Here is a 19,750-nt window from a genome sequence, read left to right as displayed (position 1 = left end):
TCCCAGTGTACTCATCTATGAAGTGGGGATTAAATTTCTACTTCAAGGGATTCTTCATTCAGCAGTATTTAATCCACCAATATTTATTGGGTGCCTACTGTGTGCTGAAGATAATGGTGGAGAGTAAGACAAAGTTCCTCCTCATGGAACTTACTTTTTAGTGTGGGAAACAGTGAGCAGGCAAGTACAGACTTAATTCCTGCTTCAGAGGTAGTAAGATAACAGGGAGGCTTCTCTGAGGTGACATTTGAGTTGAGACAGGCTGAGAATGAACACTCAGAGGGAAGAGCACCCCAGGCAAAAGGGGACAGCATGAGTGATGGCTCAATGATGGGAAAGGCTTGACATGTCTGAGAAGCTGAAAGAAAGGAGTGTAGCTGGAAATGCCAACAGAAGGAGAGAGATGATGAATTCAGCGATGTAGCAGGGACTGGATTAAGAATGGCTTTCTACGCTGTAGTTTAGATTCTGTTCCATGAGCCAGGAAACAAAGCATGGGTTTAATTTTTGAGAATACTCATTGGTGCTATTATATGGAGTGCTGGGTATGTAGTACTGGTTGTCTTAACTACATATTTTAAAACATGACACTTGGGCAACCGACTGAAGAACAGACTGAAGGAAGAAAAGACCAAGCAGGGAGTTCAGTTAAAAGGCTGTTACAGTCCCGGTGAGATGGTAGTTTCGGCTAAGTAGTAGCGGTAGGAATGGAGAAGTGGGTTCATTCAAGATGTATTTTAGCGACAACAGGATTTGCTGATGGATTGGACAGCTGAAGAATCTAAGTGTTATTTACCGAGATGGTTAGAGAGACCGTAGTGTTGAGGGGTGGGGGCGGACGGATCGAGTCACAGTTTGGGCTCATTTAAGTTTGCAATGCCTTGTGGATATCCAAATGGAGATACCAGGCAACTGGTTCTCAGTCTGGATCTCAGGGAGACTTCCAGACGGGAATCACGTATTTGGGAGTTATCTTCATACGTAAAGCCACGAAACTGGATAAATTCGCGCAAGGGATGGGGAGTGAGGCGCCCTAATTCAAGAACACCTTAACATCAGAGGCTGGACTGAGCATCACAGCGCAGTATGAGAACTAGAATATGCGTGGGGTCTGGGAAGCTAGTAAAGGAGCTGTGGGCGAAGCCAAAAGCCGCGTATCCGCTCTTCTGGCGTAAGCGCTCGAAATAAAAACAAGTCGGCCGTGGGCATGTTACTGCCAGGACCAATCGCAGCAACACCCATCCATCACGCCCCACCCCCGCCCCGCCCCCTCCTCCGGGTGGCTCCGCCCCTCCGCTTTCCCGGAAGTCTCCGGGCAGCTGCCCGGCGGCCATCTTGGTTGCCGGGAAGCCGGCGGGGAGGTTGCGCGTGCGCGGGGGCCCTCCAGCTCCTGTGGTGCGGCGCGTCCCTGAAGGTGGAGGCCGGTAGGCGTCCACGGCCGCAATGACCCAGGCGGAGAAGGGGGACGGGGAGAACGGGAAGGAGAAGGGCGGGGAGAAGGAGAAGGAGCAGCGCGGCGTGAAAAGGCCCATTGTACCAGCACTAGTGCCGGAGTCGCTGCAGGAGGTGAGACGCGGCGTCGGGGGCGGGTCTCGGTGAGGGCCTTCCGGCCGGGCGGGGGAGAGGAGGCAGACGGGGGAGGGAAGGGAGGTGGCGACGCGAGGTTTCCGGCCTTCCCCCCCCACCTTGGTGGCTGGCGCAGGGGGTGGTTCCCTCCCCGGCCCGCCGCGGAACCGGGCTTTCACCCGCCTTCCACGCTGCCGTGGGGTGTCCTTGACCGCAGGTAGCTTGGCACCGGGCAGAGACAGTTGGCGGGGCAGGCGTATTCCTTTGTGAAGGAGAGACCTCAGGCGTGGAGTCCAGTTCAAGCATAAGGCTAGGAAAATCCAAGGCAGGCGACTGTCCGAAGAGACGTGAAGAGTTTGTGTGTCAGAACCAGAGCAAGAGAAAATCCTCCTAACCAGAAAGAATTATTTGGAGTTGGAGAGCAAGCACAGAGCACGTGCGTGTGCGTGTGTGTGTGTGCTTACTGATCAGTGAAAAAAAAAATCAACGTTCCCGTAGGAAAATGGGCAAATTCACACCAAAAGTAAGGAGGCATTGAAATGTTCAGTTTCATGTTGACATATCTGAGGCAGTTCCCTAACTGGTGGGCGGGTTAAGGATAACATCCAGCTGGCCAGGCAGCAGTAGGATATCTACAGCACCCTGTCCCCATAAACCCCAAGAGTGGTTCTTCCTGTGGCACAGGCACAGTTTCTCCACCCATAGAGCTGAGGCAGCAGAGTGACTGGTCTGTATGGGCCTTGCCAGTTCTCACCCTCTAGGATTCTCTCATTCTGTGAGTGGGAGGCAGGAGGGTAGAGCTCACGGTTGGGCATGGGGCAGCAGGTATTAGGGCATGGTGTGGGACGGGCTAGTGCAGAAGGCCATAGGGCAGTATTGGGCACGCACCGCAGGTACCCCCTTTAGCCCTGATGGCCTGGGATGGTTGAAAAGGAAGTGATCTCAGGACCAAGACCTGAAGAATGATTAGGAGTTAGTCAGGAGGAATCTCAGAGAAGGAGAACAGTGTGGAAGTGACCTTGGCCAGGAGAGAATGTGAAGTTTTGGCGATCATATGAAGTTTTGGCGATCAGGGTGTCTGGAAGTGAGGAAGAAGGTGCAAAAGGTGACGCTGGAGATCTTAGCAGAGCCTATCACAAGAGTCTCAAAGCCAGGGTCAGGTCTCTTCTGGAAGGCAATGGAGAACTTTGGAAGAGCTAGCCAGGCTCATTAACTGGCTGAATCCTCACAATAACTGTGAGGTGAGAGCTTCATCCAGAGGAAGGAAGTGCTGCAGTATGAATTGGAACCCAAGTCTGTGAATCCATAGCCTGGGCCCTTAATCACTGTAGCAGCATTTCCTTAACGTCAGTCAGTTGTACAACACCCTTTAGTTTGTCCATGTTCTTTGAGGCTTTTTCATATCCATTATTTGCTTAGTACCTTTATTCTCAGTCTTATTTAAGTGGTACTATTCTGGGAAATGATTTGTGGGACCTACCAGCTAGTTTTTTCCCTAATATGTTAATATAAATATGGAATTATTAAAATATTTGTCCACACCTTTGGAAAACTGCCATTCCTCACCCCAGAGCTTTCCAGTCAATGTGTTGCAGCCTGTGTGTGTAAATGAGGTACAGGTATCCTGACGGCAAGCAGCTTCATCTTTTTACTCCACTCTACTGGACAGATGTCGACCATATTCCAGAAAAGCTCGAGAAGTTCTGTTTAACATCATGCCAACCCCATGGAAGAGGTGCATTCAGCAGACATTTTCTAGGCTCCTGTGTGCCTTCTGCTGGGCACAGAGTAGTGAATAAGACACAAGTGATCCCTTTTTACTTGAAGGTTTTTGTCTCTTAGGAGGGCAGACAGTAACTAATTACAAGCATGACAGTTGCCATGAAAATTCTATTGCAGAGGGGAAACAAACCTAGTCTAATAACATTTAACTTCAGAACTAAAGGGAGAAGTAAGATTTACCAGGGAGAAAGAACATGGCAGGCAAAGGGAGTTAACCCGTGTGCAGACCTCGAAGTCATGATGGTGAGTTAAGAAATTAAGAGAGATCTAGATTAAGAAGGTTAAAGAGACCAGAAAAGGAGGTGGTCCTCAAGTAAGGCTAGAGAAGTAGACCGGATCTTGATTTCAACAGGTTCTGGACTTTATCTTATGGGCAAGCTAGGAAATGTTGTAAATGGAGACATGCAAGAAGAGTAGTGCAGGCTAAGAAGTCATGCAGGAGTGGTGATTCTCCAGGAGGGATCCTGTTGTCACAGGGATCATCAGGGATTCTTTCCCTGCTCTCCACTGAAACTGAGTCCCCCAACTGATTCAGATTATGTTCTGCCTCCTTTGCAAATTACATATCTGAAACAATTACCGTCTAAAAGTAAAGGCCACAGCAGTCACTCCACTGTCCTGACATACGCTGCTTTGTCATTTCTTGTTCACCACTTCCCAAGAGTGGATTGTGAAATGCAGCAAAGTTTTCAGAACCTTGAGGACAGAATAGTGAGCTCTGGCATTTTAACCTCAGACTTTTGCCAGATTAGGTGAATAGCACAGAACTAACAAGGGGTAAAGTGTTTTAAAAACAACAACCAAGTCTACGACCATACCACCCTGAACATGCGCGATCTCATCTGATCTCGGAAGCTAAGCAGGGTTGGGCCTGCTTAGTACTTGGATGGGGAAAACAACAACCAAAATGTGGCTTATGCATACACTCAGAAGTCGTCGAAGTATAAATAGCCTTACTTTCCAGTATTACAAAATAATAGTTCTGTGCTTATGTAAATTTCTCCCCTAACCTGTTCGACCAGTGGTTATTAAACCTGAGCAGTCATGGTGATCACCTCAGGAACTTTTGAAAGTTGCAGATATATAGGCTTCCTCTTTGAAAATTCTGAATAAGAAAATTTGTAGTGTAGGCTTAGAGTCTGATTTTTTTTTTTTTTAATTTACAAGCATCTTTAGGTGATTCAGATTTAGCTGGTATTTTGCTAGTCATGGTATTCCCTAGCTTACTCCTTGTCTGTTTCCCCTAGTAAACTGAAAGTTCTCTCGTGGTTAGGATTTTGTCTTGGTCACCATTGTACCCCCAGTACCTGGCACAGAAATGCTCAGTAATTGTAGGTTAACTTTCATTGGATATTTATTGTTTTGTTCATTTTAACAGATGTTGACTATGAGTCAGATCCTGGGAGCACAGATACAGGGAATGAGTTTGCATTCTGCAGAGAGCAATAATTGCTTGCCTCTCAGAGACCTACCTTCACTGAATTATTTTGAAACCTGTGAGTCTGATAGTCTTTACAGGAGACTCACTTCTTAGTCTAGCCTGTTACCTGTATGTTATTTACTAAGGTCACACTCCCGTGTTTTATATTTGCAGCAAATCCAGAGCAACTTCATTGTTGTCATACATCCAGGTTCAACAACCTTAAGGATTGGTCGAGCCACAGACACACTTCCTGCCAGCATTCCTCATGTCATTGCACGAAGGCACAAACAACAAGGGCAGCCACTATATAAGGACAGCTGGCTCCTAAGGGAAGGACTAAATGTAAGTCAGAAATGGAGGATCTGGAGCACCTCCAGCTCAGCAGCTCAGTTGGTTAAGCGACTGCCTTTGGCTCAGGTCATGATCCCGGAGTTCCAGGATTGAGTTCCACATCAGGCTCCCTGCTCAGCAGAGAGTCTGCTTCTTCCTCTGACCCTCCCCCTTCTCATACTCACATGTGCGCGCGCACTCTCTCTCTCTCTCAAATAAAATCTTTTTAAAAATAAAAGAAAGAAAGAGAAAAGAAAAAAAATGGAGGATCTGGAGAGAAAGCCCAAGGTGATTTCCCCGGGAGAGCTTAGACTTTCAAGTATGCTGTATATACTTGATTAACATCTTCATAGCTTTAATGTGTTTCAAAATAATAACATTCAGGGTTATAAATAGCATTTTTCATGTGAGCTCATGGTTTTAGATTATAAAGAAATAATTATGACAAAAGCAAATCAAATTATTTTAACCCATCAGTGTGAATTGGTTATTGATGAAGGTGATTTTTAATGGAAGATACAGAATTGTCACTCACTCACTGATGCATTAAGGTCTCTTAACAGCCATATTTTTCTCTTCCAGATACTTAGAGTTTATATTGAGTTTGTATTTTCAGTCCATAAAATCGAATTGTTATAATCACTTTCTCCAGTTTTAGATCAGATTATAATATAAAGGCAAGACTGTATATATCCTTGCAGTTAGCATTTACTTTATCCTACCTTGCAGATAGTAATTATCAGAAACATTTTTCATGGTAGGTGTGAAAATATGCGTATTGCATTGTAATCCACTTTTAAGTTTTAAATGAAAGATAGTTTTAGGAACTTGAAGTTTCTGTACTTCTCTTAGTAAGCTTTAAGGTTCCACTTTTTTTAGCAAGACTATCTAAGTCCATTTCTAAGCATAAGTGTAACTTGAGGGTGTAAGAGTCTAAATCCATTTCTATCTTTGGATCTTATACTTCTACAATAGGACATAAATCTCAGGAATAAAAGTTGGTAGAAAATGGTAACTTCATGGAGATATTTATAGATGTGTTCTTTACAGTGTTACAGGGACTTGAATACCTGCTGAATAAACAAAATAACCCGAATGAATAAAACATTGTTACAAAATTATAAATATGAGAATTATGGAGATGTTTGGAAAAGTCTTTAAAATACTCCGTAAAGGGGCACCTGGGTGGCTCAGTGGGTTAAAGCCTCTGCCTTCAGCTCGGGTCATGATCTCAGGGTCCTGGGATCGAGCCCCGCACCGGGCTCTCTGCTCGGCGGGGAGCCTGCTTCCTCCTCTCTCTCTGCCTGCCTTTCTGCCTACTTGTGATATCTGTCAAATAAATAAATAAAATCTTTAAAAAAATAATAAAAGAAAATACTCTGTAAATACTAAGTAACTATCCAGTGCTTAGTGCCATGAACTATAACCTCAAACTTCACTCGAGGTTATAGATTTTTGCAAATAGTTGGTTTATGGTAAGGGTTCCTTTCTGGCTTTTTATTTATAAATAATAATAAGATTACTTTGAATCCTACCTAAAGATTGATACATATGGCAGAAATTAAGGAAATGCGGCTACTTGTTTATGAGAGAGCATTTCCTCTTGATGGATTAAGGCAGTAGTTTGCCACATTGCTTTCTTTTTTCACTAAATCCTTTGTGCTGCTCATCTTTCACTTTTCTCCCCAGAAACCAGAAAGTAATGAACAAAGACAAAATGGCCTTAAAATGGTGGATCAAGCAATATGGTCTAAAAAGATGTCAAATGGTACAAGACGGATTCCCGTGTCCCCTGAACAGGTTCAGTCTTCACTCCTCCTTCAGATCCATTCTGTCACCACTGTTCTGTCAATAAGTACTACTCATGGTTTCATTATGCAAACTAAAGATGGGATTTCTTTTAAAAAAGGAAGAAAACCATTCATAACCACCTATATAATAACCAAATTGGTGTCACAAATGCTTGGGCAAGATGAATAATTTAAAAGATGGTGTTTCTTTGGCAAGTTGGTAAAAATTTATAGTGTACTTGAGAGTCTTAAGTGTGTAATTCCAGGATCTTGGTGGGAAGCAATATTCTTACTACATGTGCCATTTTAATGTGATAAAAAATACTATTAGAAGTGGACATGAGTTGGTATGATACATAAATGTATATTCAGCTTTAAACAGTGCAGTATTAATTTTGGACTGGCTATGAATCACAGCCTCGGTATTAAAACCACAGGGGAAAAAAATCACAATTTTGGAAAAGGCCAAAAGAATCTTTTTCTGACCAGTTATTATTTTGCCAAATATTTAGGATTTGTGATCAAGTTTTGCTGCTGTATCTGTTCTATGAGAGAGCGGAAAAAAGAGGATTCATACTACATTTCTCCTCTTCCCCTCCCCCTTTATTCTTACATAAATTCAGAGAATTTTCTGGCGTTTCAGGCACGCTCCTACAACAAGCAGATGCGACCTGCAATTTTAGATCACTGTTCTGGAAATAAGTGGACAAACACATCTCATCATCCGGAGTTTTTGGTGGGCGAAGAGGTAGGGAAATTTGCAGTGCCATCCAGTTCTAGTTGTTTCCTAGAATTCATAATCTCTCTTGCAGGCCCAGATACTCACACTGGCTCCTGTGATGTTAATACTCCACTCTCAACATTTGGAATAGTCAGCAAATGTTAATCATAACTCCAGCCCTAGATTTTTTAATGTGAATCCAGAAAACACCCAAGAGAAGTTTTAACAATGTATTCATCTCCCCCTCTTTTCTAGGCCTTGTACGTTAATCCATTGGACTGTTACAATATTCACTGGCCTATCAGAAGAGGTCAGTTAAATATTCACCCGGGACCTGGGGGCTCCCTTACAGCTGTTCTGGCAGATATTGAAGTAATATGGTCTCACGCAATCCAAAAATACTTGGAAATCCCACTGAAAGATTTAAAGGTGAGCTAAAATTCAGTTACCTGAACTGGCTTTAAGAGTCTTGATCGGTAAAGGTACAAATTACTGAGTTGTTTGTAATCTAGCGTCCTTGAAGCATTCTCATCCTAAGGTGTTGAGAATTTACTGACTTCAATCTGGTGATTTCTCTGTTTCTTATTTTGTTTTTTTTCTGTTGTGTCCTATCTACTGCTCTGCAACCAGAAGGCTTGCTCATGTTTATATCTTCTCTTTGGACCTTTTTCAGTTCACATTTGTTGTCTTATTTTTAATTTCACGAGGTTTTTTTTTTTTTTTTTTTCTTTTCTTTTTCAGTTGAAATATAGATGAGACACAAGGTTTTATCAGTTTTAGGTGTATAACACAGTGACTGGACAACCTTGTACATAATGTCGTCGCCCCAAGTGTAGGTACCATCTGTCACCACACAGTGCTATTACAGTACCATTGACTGTACTCCCTGTGCTGAGGTATCTTTCATCCCCATGGCTTATTCATTCCATAACTGGCTGTTATCTCCCACTGCCTTTCACCCATTTTGCCCATCCCCCTCCCTCTTTCCACTCTGACAGCCACCAGTTTATTCTCTGTATTTATGGGTCTGTTTCTGCTTTTTTTGGTTTGTTTTGTTTTTTTAGATTCCACATATAATCGTGTGGTACTTGTTTTTCTCTGATCAGTTTCACTTAGCATAAGGTCCTGTAGGTCCACCCAAGTTGTTGCAAATGGCAAGATCTTATTACTTTTTATGGTTGAGTAATATTCCATTGTATATACGTACCACATCTTCTATACCCATTTATCTGTTGACAGACAGTGAGGTTGCTTCCATATCTGGGCTGTTGTAAATACTGCTGCAGTGAACATGGCTGTGCATGTATTCTTTCAAATTACTGTTTTAATTTTCTTTGGGTAATAGCCAGTAGTGGAATTACTGGGTCATGTATTATTTCTTTTTTAATTTTTTAGGACTCTCCATTCTGTTTTCCATAGTAGCTATACCAATTTACATTCCCACTTTTTCTCCACATCCTCACCAACACTTACTATTTCTTGTCTGTTTGGTAGTAGTCATTCTGACAGGTGTGAGGTGATAGCTCTTTGTGGTTTTGACTTGTATTTCCCTGATAATGAGTGATGTTGAGCATCTCTCCATGTATGTTGGCCATCTGTCTGTGTTCTTCGGAAAAATGTCTATTTAGGTCCTCTGCTCATATTTTTAATTGGATTATTTGTTTTTCTGGTTGAGTTGTGTAAGTTCTTTATATATTTTGACAATATGTTAATCTGTTATCAAATATATTATTTGCAGATACCTTCTCCAGCTAAGTAGGTTGTCTTTTTATTTTGTTGATGGTTTCCTTCTCTGTGCAAACTTTTTATTTTGGTGTAGCCCTAGTAGTTTATTTTTGCTTTTGTTTCCTTGCCTTGGGAGACATATCTAGAAAAATTGGGGCTGATGTCAAAGAACTTGCCTATGTTTTCTTCTAGGAGTTTATGGCTTCAGGTCTCACATTTATGTGTTTAACCCATTTTGAGTTTATTTTTGTCATGGTGTGAGAAAGTGGTCCAATTTCATTCTTTTGCATGTAGCTGTCCAGTTTTCCCAGCACCATTTATTGAAGACACTGTCTTTCCATTGCATATTCTTGCTGCCTTTGTCGGAGATCAATTTATCGCTTAAGTGTGGTTCTATTTTTGGGCTCTGTTGTGTTCCATTGATCTGTGTATTTTTGTGCCTGTACCATACTGTTCTGATTATTATAGCTTTGTAGTATATCTTGAAATCTGGGGTTGTGATACCATTTCCCAAGTTTTTAATAATTTAAAGGGGGAAAAAAACCCACACAATTTCAAAATTTTCTATTTTTTTTTGGTAAACCTATAAGGTAGTAGAGAGGTTTGAGCTTTTGTTCCGGGCCTCTAACCATTGCTGCCATCCTTTAGAGAGAATTCTCTCTGAAGACAAGTATTGTGACATTTATTTTGACCGGATTTTAATATTAACTGTTTTTTGGTGTTGTTCTTTTTTAGTATTATAGATGTATCTTGCTAATTCCTGATATCTATAATAAACAGCACGTGAAAGAATTAGTGAATATGATCCTAATGAAGATGGGTTTTTCAGGTAAGTCTGGATATTCCGAGAAAGCTGCTTGAAATGAGATTGTTTTTCTTTTTTACTGACGTTAATCTAAGTCAGTGCTGTATTGAAATGCTTATTCTGAGCGTATCAGCCTTGCTTAGACAATTGCCCAGGGTTCCCAGACTTTGATGATTCGTCCTCGGCTCTTTACTGCTCCCTAGCTGATTGCTCCTCTGCCTTTGTGTTTCAGGGATTGTGGTCCATCAGGAGTCTGTCTGTGCCACCTTCGGAAGTGGTTTAAGCAGCACATGTATCGTAGATGTTGGAGACCAGAAGACAAGTGTGTGCTGTGTGGAGGATGGGGTCTCTCATCGGAATACTCGGTAAGAACCTTGGAAAGCTGCGTTCTCTGCTCCTTCTCCCCTCACAGCCTGTTCCACTATAAAGCATCAGAAACTAAAAAGAAAATTTTTATAAGGAATTATATAATCAAAGTTTGCATAGTATACCCAGATTGTGGAAGTGCAAATTCTAGGAAGGCTATAAACCACTGATTTTATCCTTCCTGTTAGAACTCTCCACTATGAATTCACATCAGCAGCTCCTGAAAATCCTGGCTTGCGTTGTGTGCTTTCCCACGGAGGCAGCTCTTTGTCTTGCTGTGGTCTGCTGTAGACATACCAGTTTGCTCACAACAAAGCTTCATTTAGGCAGGTCATGTCGGGGAAAAGAGGTTTTCGATTCTGAATTCTCTTTCTAGCATTGTGAGTATTTGCTTTTGTTGTAATTGTTCAGTGAGTGATGAGTAGCTTTCTGGTCACGTTCCTTCATGATGTCATCACTGATACAAGAGGTAATAAAATAACTCTCAGGAGCAGGTTTGCTGCTTCTCCTTCCTGGGACAAGCCCAGCACGGGTGAGCACACTCAGGCAGTGCACAGGATCTCTGCAGCATTTTTGTGCTCCCAGGAAGGCTTCTTCAGGATGCTGTAGTTCTTCCTATCCCTCACGTTGATAGTTCGAGATACAGGGTATAGAAACATTTAAAAGAGGGGCTAAGCAGTCCATAAGAAAGGTTGATCTGTTGCCTCCCACCCCAGATTATGATGCATTCTAAAATCCAGCATACAGTCATTGGCTCGTCCATTGCTTATGTATTACTTAATGCTATTGGTTTTCAGAATATGGAGAAAACACTGGGCCTGGGTCTCCCACCTCTAAAATAACATGGCAGGGCTTTTCCCAAACCATAGAACCATTCAGTTAGTGGGCAGTATACTCTTTTAAATTCTCCCCTATGAGTTTGTCTTGTGGTGTCACTGCCTGTCCACTTGATATACTGGTGAGTATGGACAGGCAGACAACTCTCATATGGTAAACAGAGCGTCTTAGAAATGAGTTGCATTTAGCCGTGAGTATTCTGTTTCTTGGAAACTTCTTTGCAAATAGCATGACTGCTGCTAGATGCCCACCACTGGTCATTTGCTAGAGTTCCATTTCTACCTCCCATCCATCCATCCTGTCCTTTCATTTTATTTTTATTTTTTTAAAGATTTTATTTATTTGTTTGACAGAGAGAGAGATCACAAGTAGGCAGAGAGGCAGGCAGAGGGAAGGGGGAAGCAGGCTCCCTGCTGAGCAGAGAACCTGATGTGGGGCTCCATCCCAGGATCCTGAGATCATGACCCGAGCCAAAGGCAGAGGCTCAACCCAGTGAGCCTCTGAGGCGCCCCCTGTCCTTTCATTTTTATTCCTACTGTAAACATCTTTTGAGACTTGTTATGTTTCACTGTGCCCGATTGAGTTTTTGAAATGCCCTTCGTACCTTCTTGACCAACAGATTACCCACCTGCCTTTTCTTCTAACTCTAGCCTCTGCCTGGCCTATGGGGGGTCTGATGTGTCAAGGTGTTTCTACTGGCTGATGCAGCGAGCTGGGTTCCCTTACCGAGAATGCCAGCTAACAAATAAAATGGATTGTCTTCTTCTGCAGCACCTTAAAGAAACTTTCTGTCATTTAGATCAGGTGAGAGCAAAATCAAAATTGCTGATTATTTTTGTTTCTGGGAAAATTTTAAGATATTTCAGAGGCAATTAAAAATATAATAGTATTATGCTCACCTTTCAACCTAAGTTGAGAGAGGCTTGAAGTTCTTAAGGAGTGAGAGTGTTTTGGTAAGGTCAGCACTATTAGGTTGTCTCAGGTTCTGGAAAATACAGCTGACTTTTCAAAGAAAAAGTAGTTAGCAAATTTGTCTCTCTTTAGAAGATGTCAGGTGTAATGAATGTATAGGTATGGACATTTAATAAAATGGCATCAGTTGAAGCACTTTCTTAGTGTTGTGAACAGTCAACACGTTACCATTGCCATATGTGGATTCCTATCTTCTTATGCTTTCTGTTTCAGGTCTTTTCTTTTCCCTGACACTTTTCAAGCAATCTAATTCTAAATAACAAAATTTTGAGAAACCCAAGACCTGGGTATCATTTCCTGGTTACTGAGGGAATTGACTTATTGATTTGGGTCCTTGTTGCAGATGGTAGAAATTTTAGAAACTTTGAAAGGGAAGCAAGGTACATTTGGACTCTTGTTTTACTAAGTTCCAGTTGTAATGGGGGAAAAAAAAGAAATGGCAGAAAATTGCAGGGCAGCCTTGATACAAGTAATTCAGATGGTGGAGAGGCTTAATTGTCATTTGAGGAGTTTACATGCACTCTTCACTGACAGTGTCTTTTCCTGGAATCAGGACATCTCTGGACTTCAGGATCATGAGTTTCAGATTCGCCATCCGGATTCCCCTGCCCTACTTTACCAGTTTCGATTAGGAGATGAAAAACTCCAGGTAATATATGGTTGTATATTTTCATGGACAGAAAGAAAGCCAGCCAGGTTCAGTAAGAAGACTGAGAGAATGTGTATTTGTCTGAAACCTCATGAGGTCAGAGTGTCGACTGGCTTAGAGTGTTCACTAAACCAGCTTTTAAGCCGCCAATAGAATACAGATTAGAGTAGTTCCGAGGACCATCTTTTTAATTAGCCACTATATGATTAGTTATTATTTAGAGAGAGGAGTACTGTTCTAAGAATTTTATAAAGTAGCTTATTGGGCACTTGCATTACATTTTTTAAAATTTTATTTATTTATTTGAGAGAGAAGGAGGGAGAAGCAGACTTCCTACTCAGGGAACCACATGTGGGGCTTGATCCTGGGACCCCTGAATCGTGACCTGAGTGGAAGGCAGACATTTGAGCCACCCAGGCATCCCAGCACTTGCATTACATTTGCTTTGACATTTCTCTCTCTTGTCATATCATTCACTCAGTTGGATGATTTCTGTAAGTTTTCTGGCCTCTTGTACAATGAAGAAATAATGCTACTCCCAATTTATTATTATTTAGTCTGCCTTCTAGGATCTGATCTGCCAGTTTTGTTTTGGGAAGAACAGAATTTAATGGATCAGTTTTTTCAGAAGGCTGTGTCCTTGGTTGATCATTTTTTTTTTCCCTTCCTTGCACAGGCTCCAATGGCTTTGTTTTACCCTGCAACTTTTGGAATTGTTGGGCAGAAAATGACAACTTTGCAGCACAGATCCCAGGGAGACCCTGAGGATCCTCATGATGAGCATTACCTGCTAGCTACGCAGAGCAAGCAGGAACAGGTCCGCAGTGATTCCAGTGTGAGAGGGGACAGCCTTGCCGCTGCAGCAGTTTGCCCGTCATTAATGGCTCGTTGGCATCACTGCAATATGACTGCATGCTAAAGCTAACACAGTTTTTAGAACTGTATATGAAATGAAGTCAATTTAAAATCCAGATGACAGATTTCTTTATTCAGCAGACATTAATTCAATTTTCAGAATTCCAGTTCATACATTTAAAAGTTAGTTTAATGAAGATACTTCTTGTTGGTGTATACATTATTTTTTATTCAGTAGGGCATGTTTTCAGTAAAATCTCACCTATTTTAGAAATTATAATTTAAACGGTATGTGGTCTAGGCACAAAGCTGAATTCTTTTGTTAAGAGCTAATGATCCCAGTAATAGGATGTTTGATGCAGGGGCACAAAAAGCTTTTCTCTGCCAGTGACACAGTAGCTCATGATGGAGAGAGGAGGGCTCTAAACCTTTTCTAGTCCTTGTCCCTGAGCATCAGGTGGTTAGATAAGGTCTGAAAATGAGGGTTCCACGGTAACCACAGGCGCAAGAATCCTACTGAAATTCCCCACTTAAAAATTCTATTCGAGGGGGAAATGCCCATGTAACGCTGACGTATCAGTTTTAAAATCGAGCGGTTGATAGTAAGGTCATGAGACTTGCCTTGACTGTTACTGACTGCTTTGGAATGGGTAAATAGTGCCCCAGGGAGGGGTGGCGTCTAGCTGGGAAACATCCACACTGTTCTGTTACAGTCCTACCACCCACTTGATTGTCCTTTTGATTGATTTAAAGTCTGCCAAAGCTACTGCTGACCGAAAGTCTGCATCCAAACCCATTGGATTTGAAGGGGATCTTCGTAGCCAGTCTTCTGATCTTCCAGAAAGACTCCATGCCCAGGAGGTGGATTTGGGATCCTCCCAGGGAGACTGTCTGATGGCCGGCAATGAATCTGAGGAGGCTCTCACAGCACTGATGTCCAGGAAGACTGCCATCTCCCTGTTTGAAGGGAAAGCCCTGGGCCTGGATAAAGCCATTCTTCACAGCATCGACTGCTGTTGTAAGCATGTTTTGGAAACTGGTTAGGTGAAGGGGGTCAAGCTAGAGTGTGGTTGTGCAGCATAGCATATGTGTTGAAAAACTGTGGAGCTCCTGCTTTGTGCTTGCATTGTCTGGTATTAGGAATTGGTTCTTGGCCTTGTTGGGCACATAGCCTACTAGAGGAGACCAAAGAAGTTAGATTGCCACACAAATTGGAAATTACAACTGTAGCAGTGGCTGCAAAGTCGAACTAAAGGATACTTGATTTCAGAGCTTCTGATAGGATTTAGTAAGGGATTTTTATTAGGAGAAAGAAGTGTGGAGGGTGGGAGGCTTGCCACCCCAAAAAGCCTTCTTTGGGGAAGAGCCACTTGAGAGATCTAGGAGGTGAGTGGGGGTTAGCCTGTCACAGACAGGATGGCATTCCAGGCAGAGGAAGAGGCCTGTGTGGAGGCAGTGTGGCTGGGGGGCAGGGGCCAGGATGGAGCTAGAGAAGCCGTGTATACGTGCCACATTGGACGTTGTAGGTCCCTGTGGAGATTTTGGTCCTAATCCTGCAAGTAGCAGGGTGCGGTATGGTAGCAACTTGTTCACATTGGTGTTTTGCAAGATTCTTCTGTCTACATTGCTGAGGATGGGTTGGAGAGAAATCTTTGAGGAGGCTCTTAAATAAGCAAGAGGTGGTGGTGACTTGGCCCAGAGTGGTGGTGGAGAAAAAGAGTTGAAGGAATATCATTGTCTTTTCAGCATCTGATGATACCAAAAAGAAGATGTACAGTTCCATCCTCGTGGTGGGAGGTGGTTTGATGTTTCATAAAGCTCAAGAATTTCTGCAACACAGAATTCTCAACAAAATGCCACCTTCATTCAGGCGAATTATTGAGAATGTGGATGTGATCACAAGGCCCAAGGTCTGTTGTTCATGGTGCAGTTGAATTATATGTAAATGAAACCAGGACTGATTCTTTCTAATTATAATTATAATTATAATTATAATTGTATGTGGACAAATAAAATCCTGGGAGTCATGAGCTTGCGTCTGGGCAGCTCTTAGTTAAGGGTTTGGGCAAGTGGAAAATTTTCAGTAGGTCACAGATTTGGTGCAAGGAGCTTTGGGCTAGGGGTCTGGAGTCCTGGATGTTCCCAGGACTCTGGACCCCTGGGTGTCCCTGCTGTGCTCTTCAGACTCACGTGACTCACGTGACTGACTTCTAAAAGCCATGCCTTTGGAAAAGGCCTTGGTAGGGCTCTGTCAGGAGACCAGCCAGAACAATTCCAGTTTTCGCTTTCATATCAAGGATTTGTTGCTGGCCCTGGACCAGAGCATATTTACAGATCCTTCTGGCTTGAACTATCTCGGAAAGAAACACAGACCCTGGAATTTAGAAAGAGGTTGTTGTCTATTTCATTATATCCCACAAACAATTCCTGGGGATGTTCTTATTTAAGTTTAATCCTGAGGAAGGGGTAATGGGATATGTTTATTCCACTCTAACTTCAGAATAATGATTTCCTTATGTATGTTCCTGCATATGGGCACCTGTTTGTGGAGTAACAGTGAATAGTAGCATCTTCAGTAATAAACACTGAAGTTCTCTTATCATTTGGAACAGAAAGTTGTCTGTAGTTCATTGGTCCTCTATGGATGAGTCTTTAATGCAGGTTGAAAAATTTGGCTTTTTAGGTATTGACTCAGCAGGGGTTTTTTAGCCCCCAAATTCAAGGAAATGATTAAGTATACGTCTTGTCTACTTTTGCTGAAATATCTTCTTCACTTCCTAGGACATGGATCCCCGGCTGATCGCGTGGAAAGGAGGGGCCGTGCTGGCTTGTTTGGACACCACACAGGAACTGTGGATCTACCAGAGAGAGTGGCAGCGCTTTGGTGTCCGCATGTTACGAGAGCGGGCTGCTTTCGTCTGGTGAAAATGGGCAGGAAGTCACTAGAAGACCAAAAAGAGGCCTCCTGGTATAAAAGACTCTTAAAGAATATATATATTTTAATTTATTGACTTAGATGCTTATGTTTCATGGAAAATAAATGAATTTTAACTTTTACGTTGACAACAGGATATTGGTGTGAAATTATAACCTGCTTTTGTAGCCAGGACATTTACCAATAAATATGAACTTAGTTTTCAGTGGTAAATTCTCCTGCCCCTTTCTCAGGGTCGCAGGAGCTCCCTGACGATGTGAAATGTTTTGGCACGCCTTGGTTTAGGTTGATCTCAGTGTCATCAGACGGTCTTACACAGCCACAAAGGGTGGGTGTGTGACTCGCTGTCTGGCCGTGCCATTTTCCTCTTGTCTTAACAGCAGGCACACATTGTTTTAACTCATGTGTGTTCTTAGAATTCTAAATGAGGAGAGAAAGGTCCTTTTTTTCTTTTTCTGTTGGATTACAAAAAAGACGGTGACCAGTTGAGCTCTGGATTTCCAGAGGCAAAGATTTAAGGCTGGGCTGGCTACTTTGTTACTCAACATGCTTCAGGGTGGGCTTGGGGAAAGAAAACAGTCCGTATCTGACCAGAACAGATCAAAAACTGAAAAGGAAAACCCATTTCCTTCCTAAAGCCCAATAGAAACAATTCAGGTGTAATTGTTCACTTGTGCAGGTAAATAAGGTGACTGCCGGACCTTACCTAATAAATAAGGTGGCTGCTGCTTACCAACTTAGTCATCAAGCCCCCAATTTTCCCTTTCCTGAAGAACCAAGAGAAAAGTTCTGGAACTCTTTGTGCTCAGTAAGCTCATTTGACCTTCATCTGTGAACAATCTGAAGCAAAATCTAAGTACAGACAGCTGTTAGCACCCGTGGTCCTGGCCCTGATGAAGCCTTCTGAGCCCCTGGTCAGAGGAAGAGACGCCATTGTCTGGAGACAGAAGCCGTCAATGAGCACAGCCCACGGGCTCAGAGACCTGGGAGCACTGGGGGGATGTCTGCTTCCTGCCACTCCCTGCTGGGCATCTGCGTCCACCATCTGCTCATCCCAAACTGGAGATACTGGAGATAATGGGAGTGGCAGAGCGGGAGGGAGGTTGACAAAAGTAGGGCTGGAAGAGATGGAGGTAAGAGTGGAATATAGAAAGAACAGGACGGCTAGAAGTCTCAGGGCTTGGAGAAACGCTGGTCCTGGGGCATTAGCATAACGATGAGTTTCCCATGTATGTGGTCAGTAGGCGAGGAACGAGGAAGACTCTATCCCAGTAACAAAAGGATTTTACCTTGTGGGTACTATTGAAGATATGTGCCTTCAATCTGAAGATTGTATACTCTTTATTTTTTTAACTTTTTAACAAAATAAATTTATACAATATTGATTTTATTTGTTTCTGGGCTGTTTCAACACAATTTATTCATGGCTACCTAGTTCCAAAAGCAAATTATATTTTTGTGGTTTTTTTTTTTTTTTTTTACATAATATAACCTATTGCTCTTATAACTGGTAGGTGTTGATTCAGAGGAAGTTGATTTCTGGTCCAAGTTTTGACATAAGCCTTGTCTTTCTGTTACCAGCACTTACAAATGTGAAAACTGGTCATGCAAGTCAGCGATCTTAACCACATTAAACATACTGCCTCAGCCATTACTAAGTGTCTACTTCTTAAGTTGGACATGGTGAGTTTTCACTCTGTGCTTCCTTATTTTGGTGTTTATTTTATCCATAAGACCTGTTTCTTCCAAGGATAGTTTTAACCCTTCACAAATACATATTAACAGGTACCCAAGGAAGCTAATCCACATTTTAGGGCGGATTCAGTATTGTACTGTTTGAGAGAGACAAGCATTCATAGAAAAAGATACTTTAATTTTTTAAGATTTTATTTATTTGACAGAGATCACAAGTAGGCAGAGAGGGAGGCAGAGAAAGAGGAGGGGAAGCAGGCTCCCTGCTGAGCAGAGAGCCCGATGTGGGGTTCAATGCGAGGCTCGATCGCAGGACCCTGGGATCATGACCTGAGCTGAAGGCAGAGGCTTTAACCCACTGAGCCACCCAGGCACCCCATAAAAGATACGTTTAGAGGAAAAAGTTGGAAGACTTAAGATAACCATACGTATCTAGTTTAAGTAAACTATTACACTAACTCATTTATAAAGATTACTTCAAGAGGGCTCACTTTGAACAGAGCAGGAATTATTTGTGTTTTGAACATGAGAAGTCTCATAGTAACCAAGAAACTTTGAATTCTTGATAATAACCTCTAATAGGTAACTTTGGGCAAAAGTAGACATCAGGTCTGCAGGTAATGGGTGTCGGTGTCCACGTTAAAAGTCACCCATACAAGACTCAGCCAGGACCGGAATCTAGTTCAGAGGGAACAGTTCCTCTACAAGTCCCGATAATACAAGTGGCTGCACGTATCCTGCATCATCTGGTCAGCAGAGAGGATTTCGGCTTGTTACTCCCTATTCTGTTTTAAAAATGGCTTTCAGATGTAATAGGTTTTTTACCCATGAACTTACTGAGTGAATGAGCAAAGGCTTTACTTTGGTATCACCAAGTTTAGTGTGTCCGAGAAATAAGCGGTTCCACTTACTGTGCAGTGCATGGGCTGTTCGGGACTGGACAGTTGGCTGGAGGGTGTTTATCATCGTGTTGTCAGAATGCTTATAGTTCTGCCTTACAGTGCTCCTTAACTTTTAGGAGTGAAGTTGATTTAGCTTTATAAATTTAGTTTCTGCCCTTCAGTTAATGCTACAGTAGTTCGTAGTATTTGTAACAGTTTTTCAGGCATAAACGTTTTGATTAAACAAAGACGTATGTATTCATTTAGGAATCCTCCCTGTTCCTGTTGCTAAATACCGCAGGTGTCTGTGAAGTCTCCCTACACGTAGCCCACACAGGAAACTTCAGAATCATCTGAGATACATTCCGCCTGTAACTGGAGGAGTAGGAAGGCTTCAAGGCCCCTCACTTCTCACGGGAGG

The 19,750-nt window shown here is 42.5% G+C and overlaps 1 protein-coding gene across 6 annotated transcripts; it reads left to right on the top strand.

Moving 5' to 3' along the window:
* The first annotated feature begins 1,346 nt into the window (after positions 1 to 1,346).
* On the top strand, positions 1,347 to 19,655 carry ACTR8 (actin related protein 8). 6 transcript variants are annotated; one of them, XR_006816426.1, is made up of 15 exons: positions 1,347 to 1,566; positions 4,943 to 5,113; positions 6,791 to 6,901; positions 7,535 to 7,639; positions 7,868 to 8,041; positions 10,073 to 10,166; positions 10,375 to 10,507; positions 11,996 to 12,149; positions 12,871 to 12,966; positions 13,643 to 13,783; positions 14,575 to 14,839; positions 15,568 to 15,731; positions 16,603 to 16,789; positions 18,338 to 18,439; positions 19,597 to 19,655. XR_006816426.1 is itself a non-coding variant. In XM_045990277.1 (14 exons), the coding sequence occupies exons 1-13, from the start codon at positions 1,444 to 1,446 to the stop codon at positions 16,744 to 16,746; spliced, it is 1,875 nt and encodes a 624-aa protein (XP_045846233.1). In that variant the 5' UTR covers positions 1,347 to 1,443; the 3' UTR covers positions 16,747 to 16,789; positions 17,436 to 18,320. The 6 variants fall into 6 exon arrangements, 5 of the variants coding, with proteins under 5 accessions (XP_045846233.1, XP_045846235.1, XP_045846236.1 ...); XM_045990277.1 differs by lacking the exons at positions 18,338 to 18,439; positions 19,597 to 19,655 and adding an exon at positions 17,436 to 18,320; XM_045990276.1 differs by lacking the exons at positions 18,338 to 18,439; positions 19,597 to 19,655 and having other exon boundaries at positions 1,348 to 1,566; positions 16,603 to 16,961.
* The last annotated feature ends 95 nt before the right edge of the window (positions 19,656 to 19,750 follow it).

This window comes from Meles meles, chromosome 20 (genome assembly GCF_922984935.1).
Source record: "Meles meles chromosome 20, mMelMel3.1 paternal haplotype, whole genome shotgun sequence".
NCBI classification, from domain to species: domain Eukaryota; kingdom Metazoa; phylum Chordata; class Mammalia; order Carnivora; family Mustelidae; genus Meles; species Meles meles.
This window is presented reverse-complemented; position numbering and strand designations above follow the sequence as displayed.

Bases quoted from the DNA above. Each gene is read 5' to 3' on its own strand.
- ACTR8 (XM_045990277.1), top strand. From the start codon at position 1,444: ATGACCCAGGCGGAGAAGGGGGACGGGGAGAACGGGAAGGAGAAGGGC. The intron at 8,042-10,072 runs GTGAGCTAAAAT...GTTCTTTTTTAG, and splicing joins TCCCACTGAAAGATTTAAAG to TATTATAGATGTATCTTGCT. The intron at 12,967-13,642 runs GTAATATATGGT...TTCCTTGCACAG, and splicing joins TAGGAGATGAAAAACTCCAG to GCTCCAATGGCTTTGTTTTA.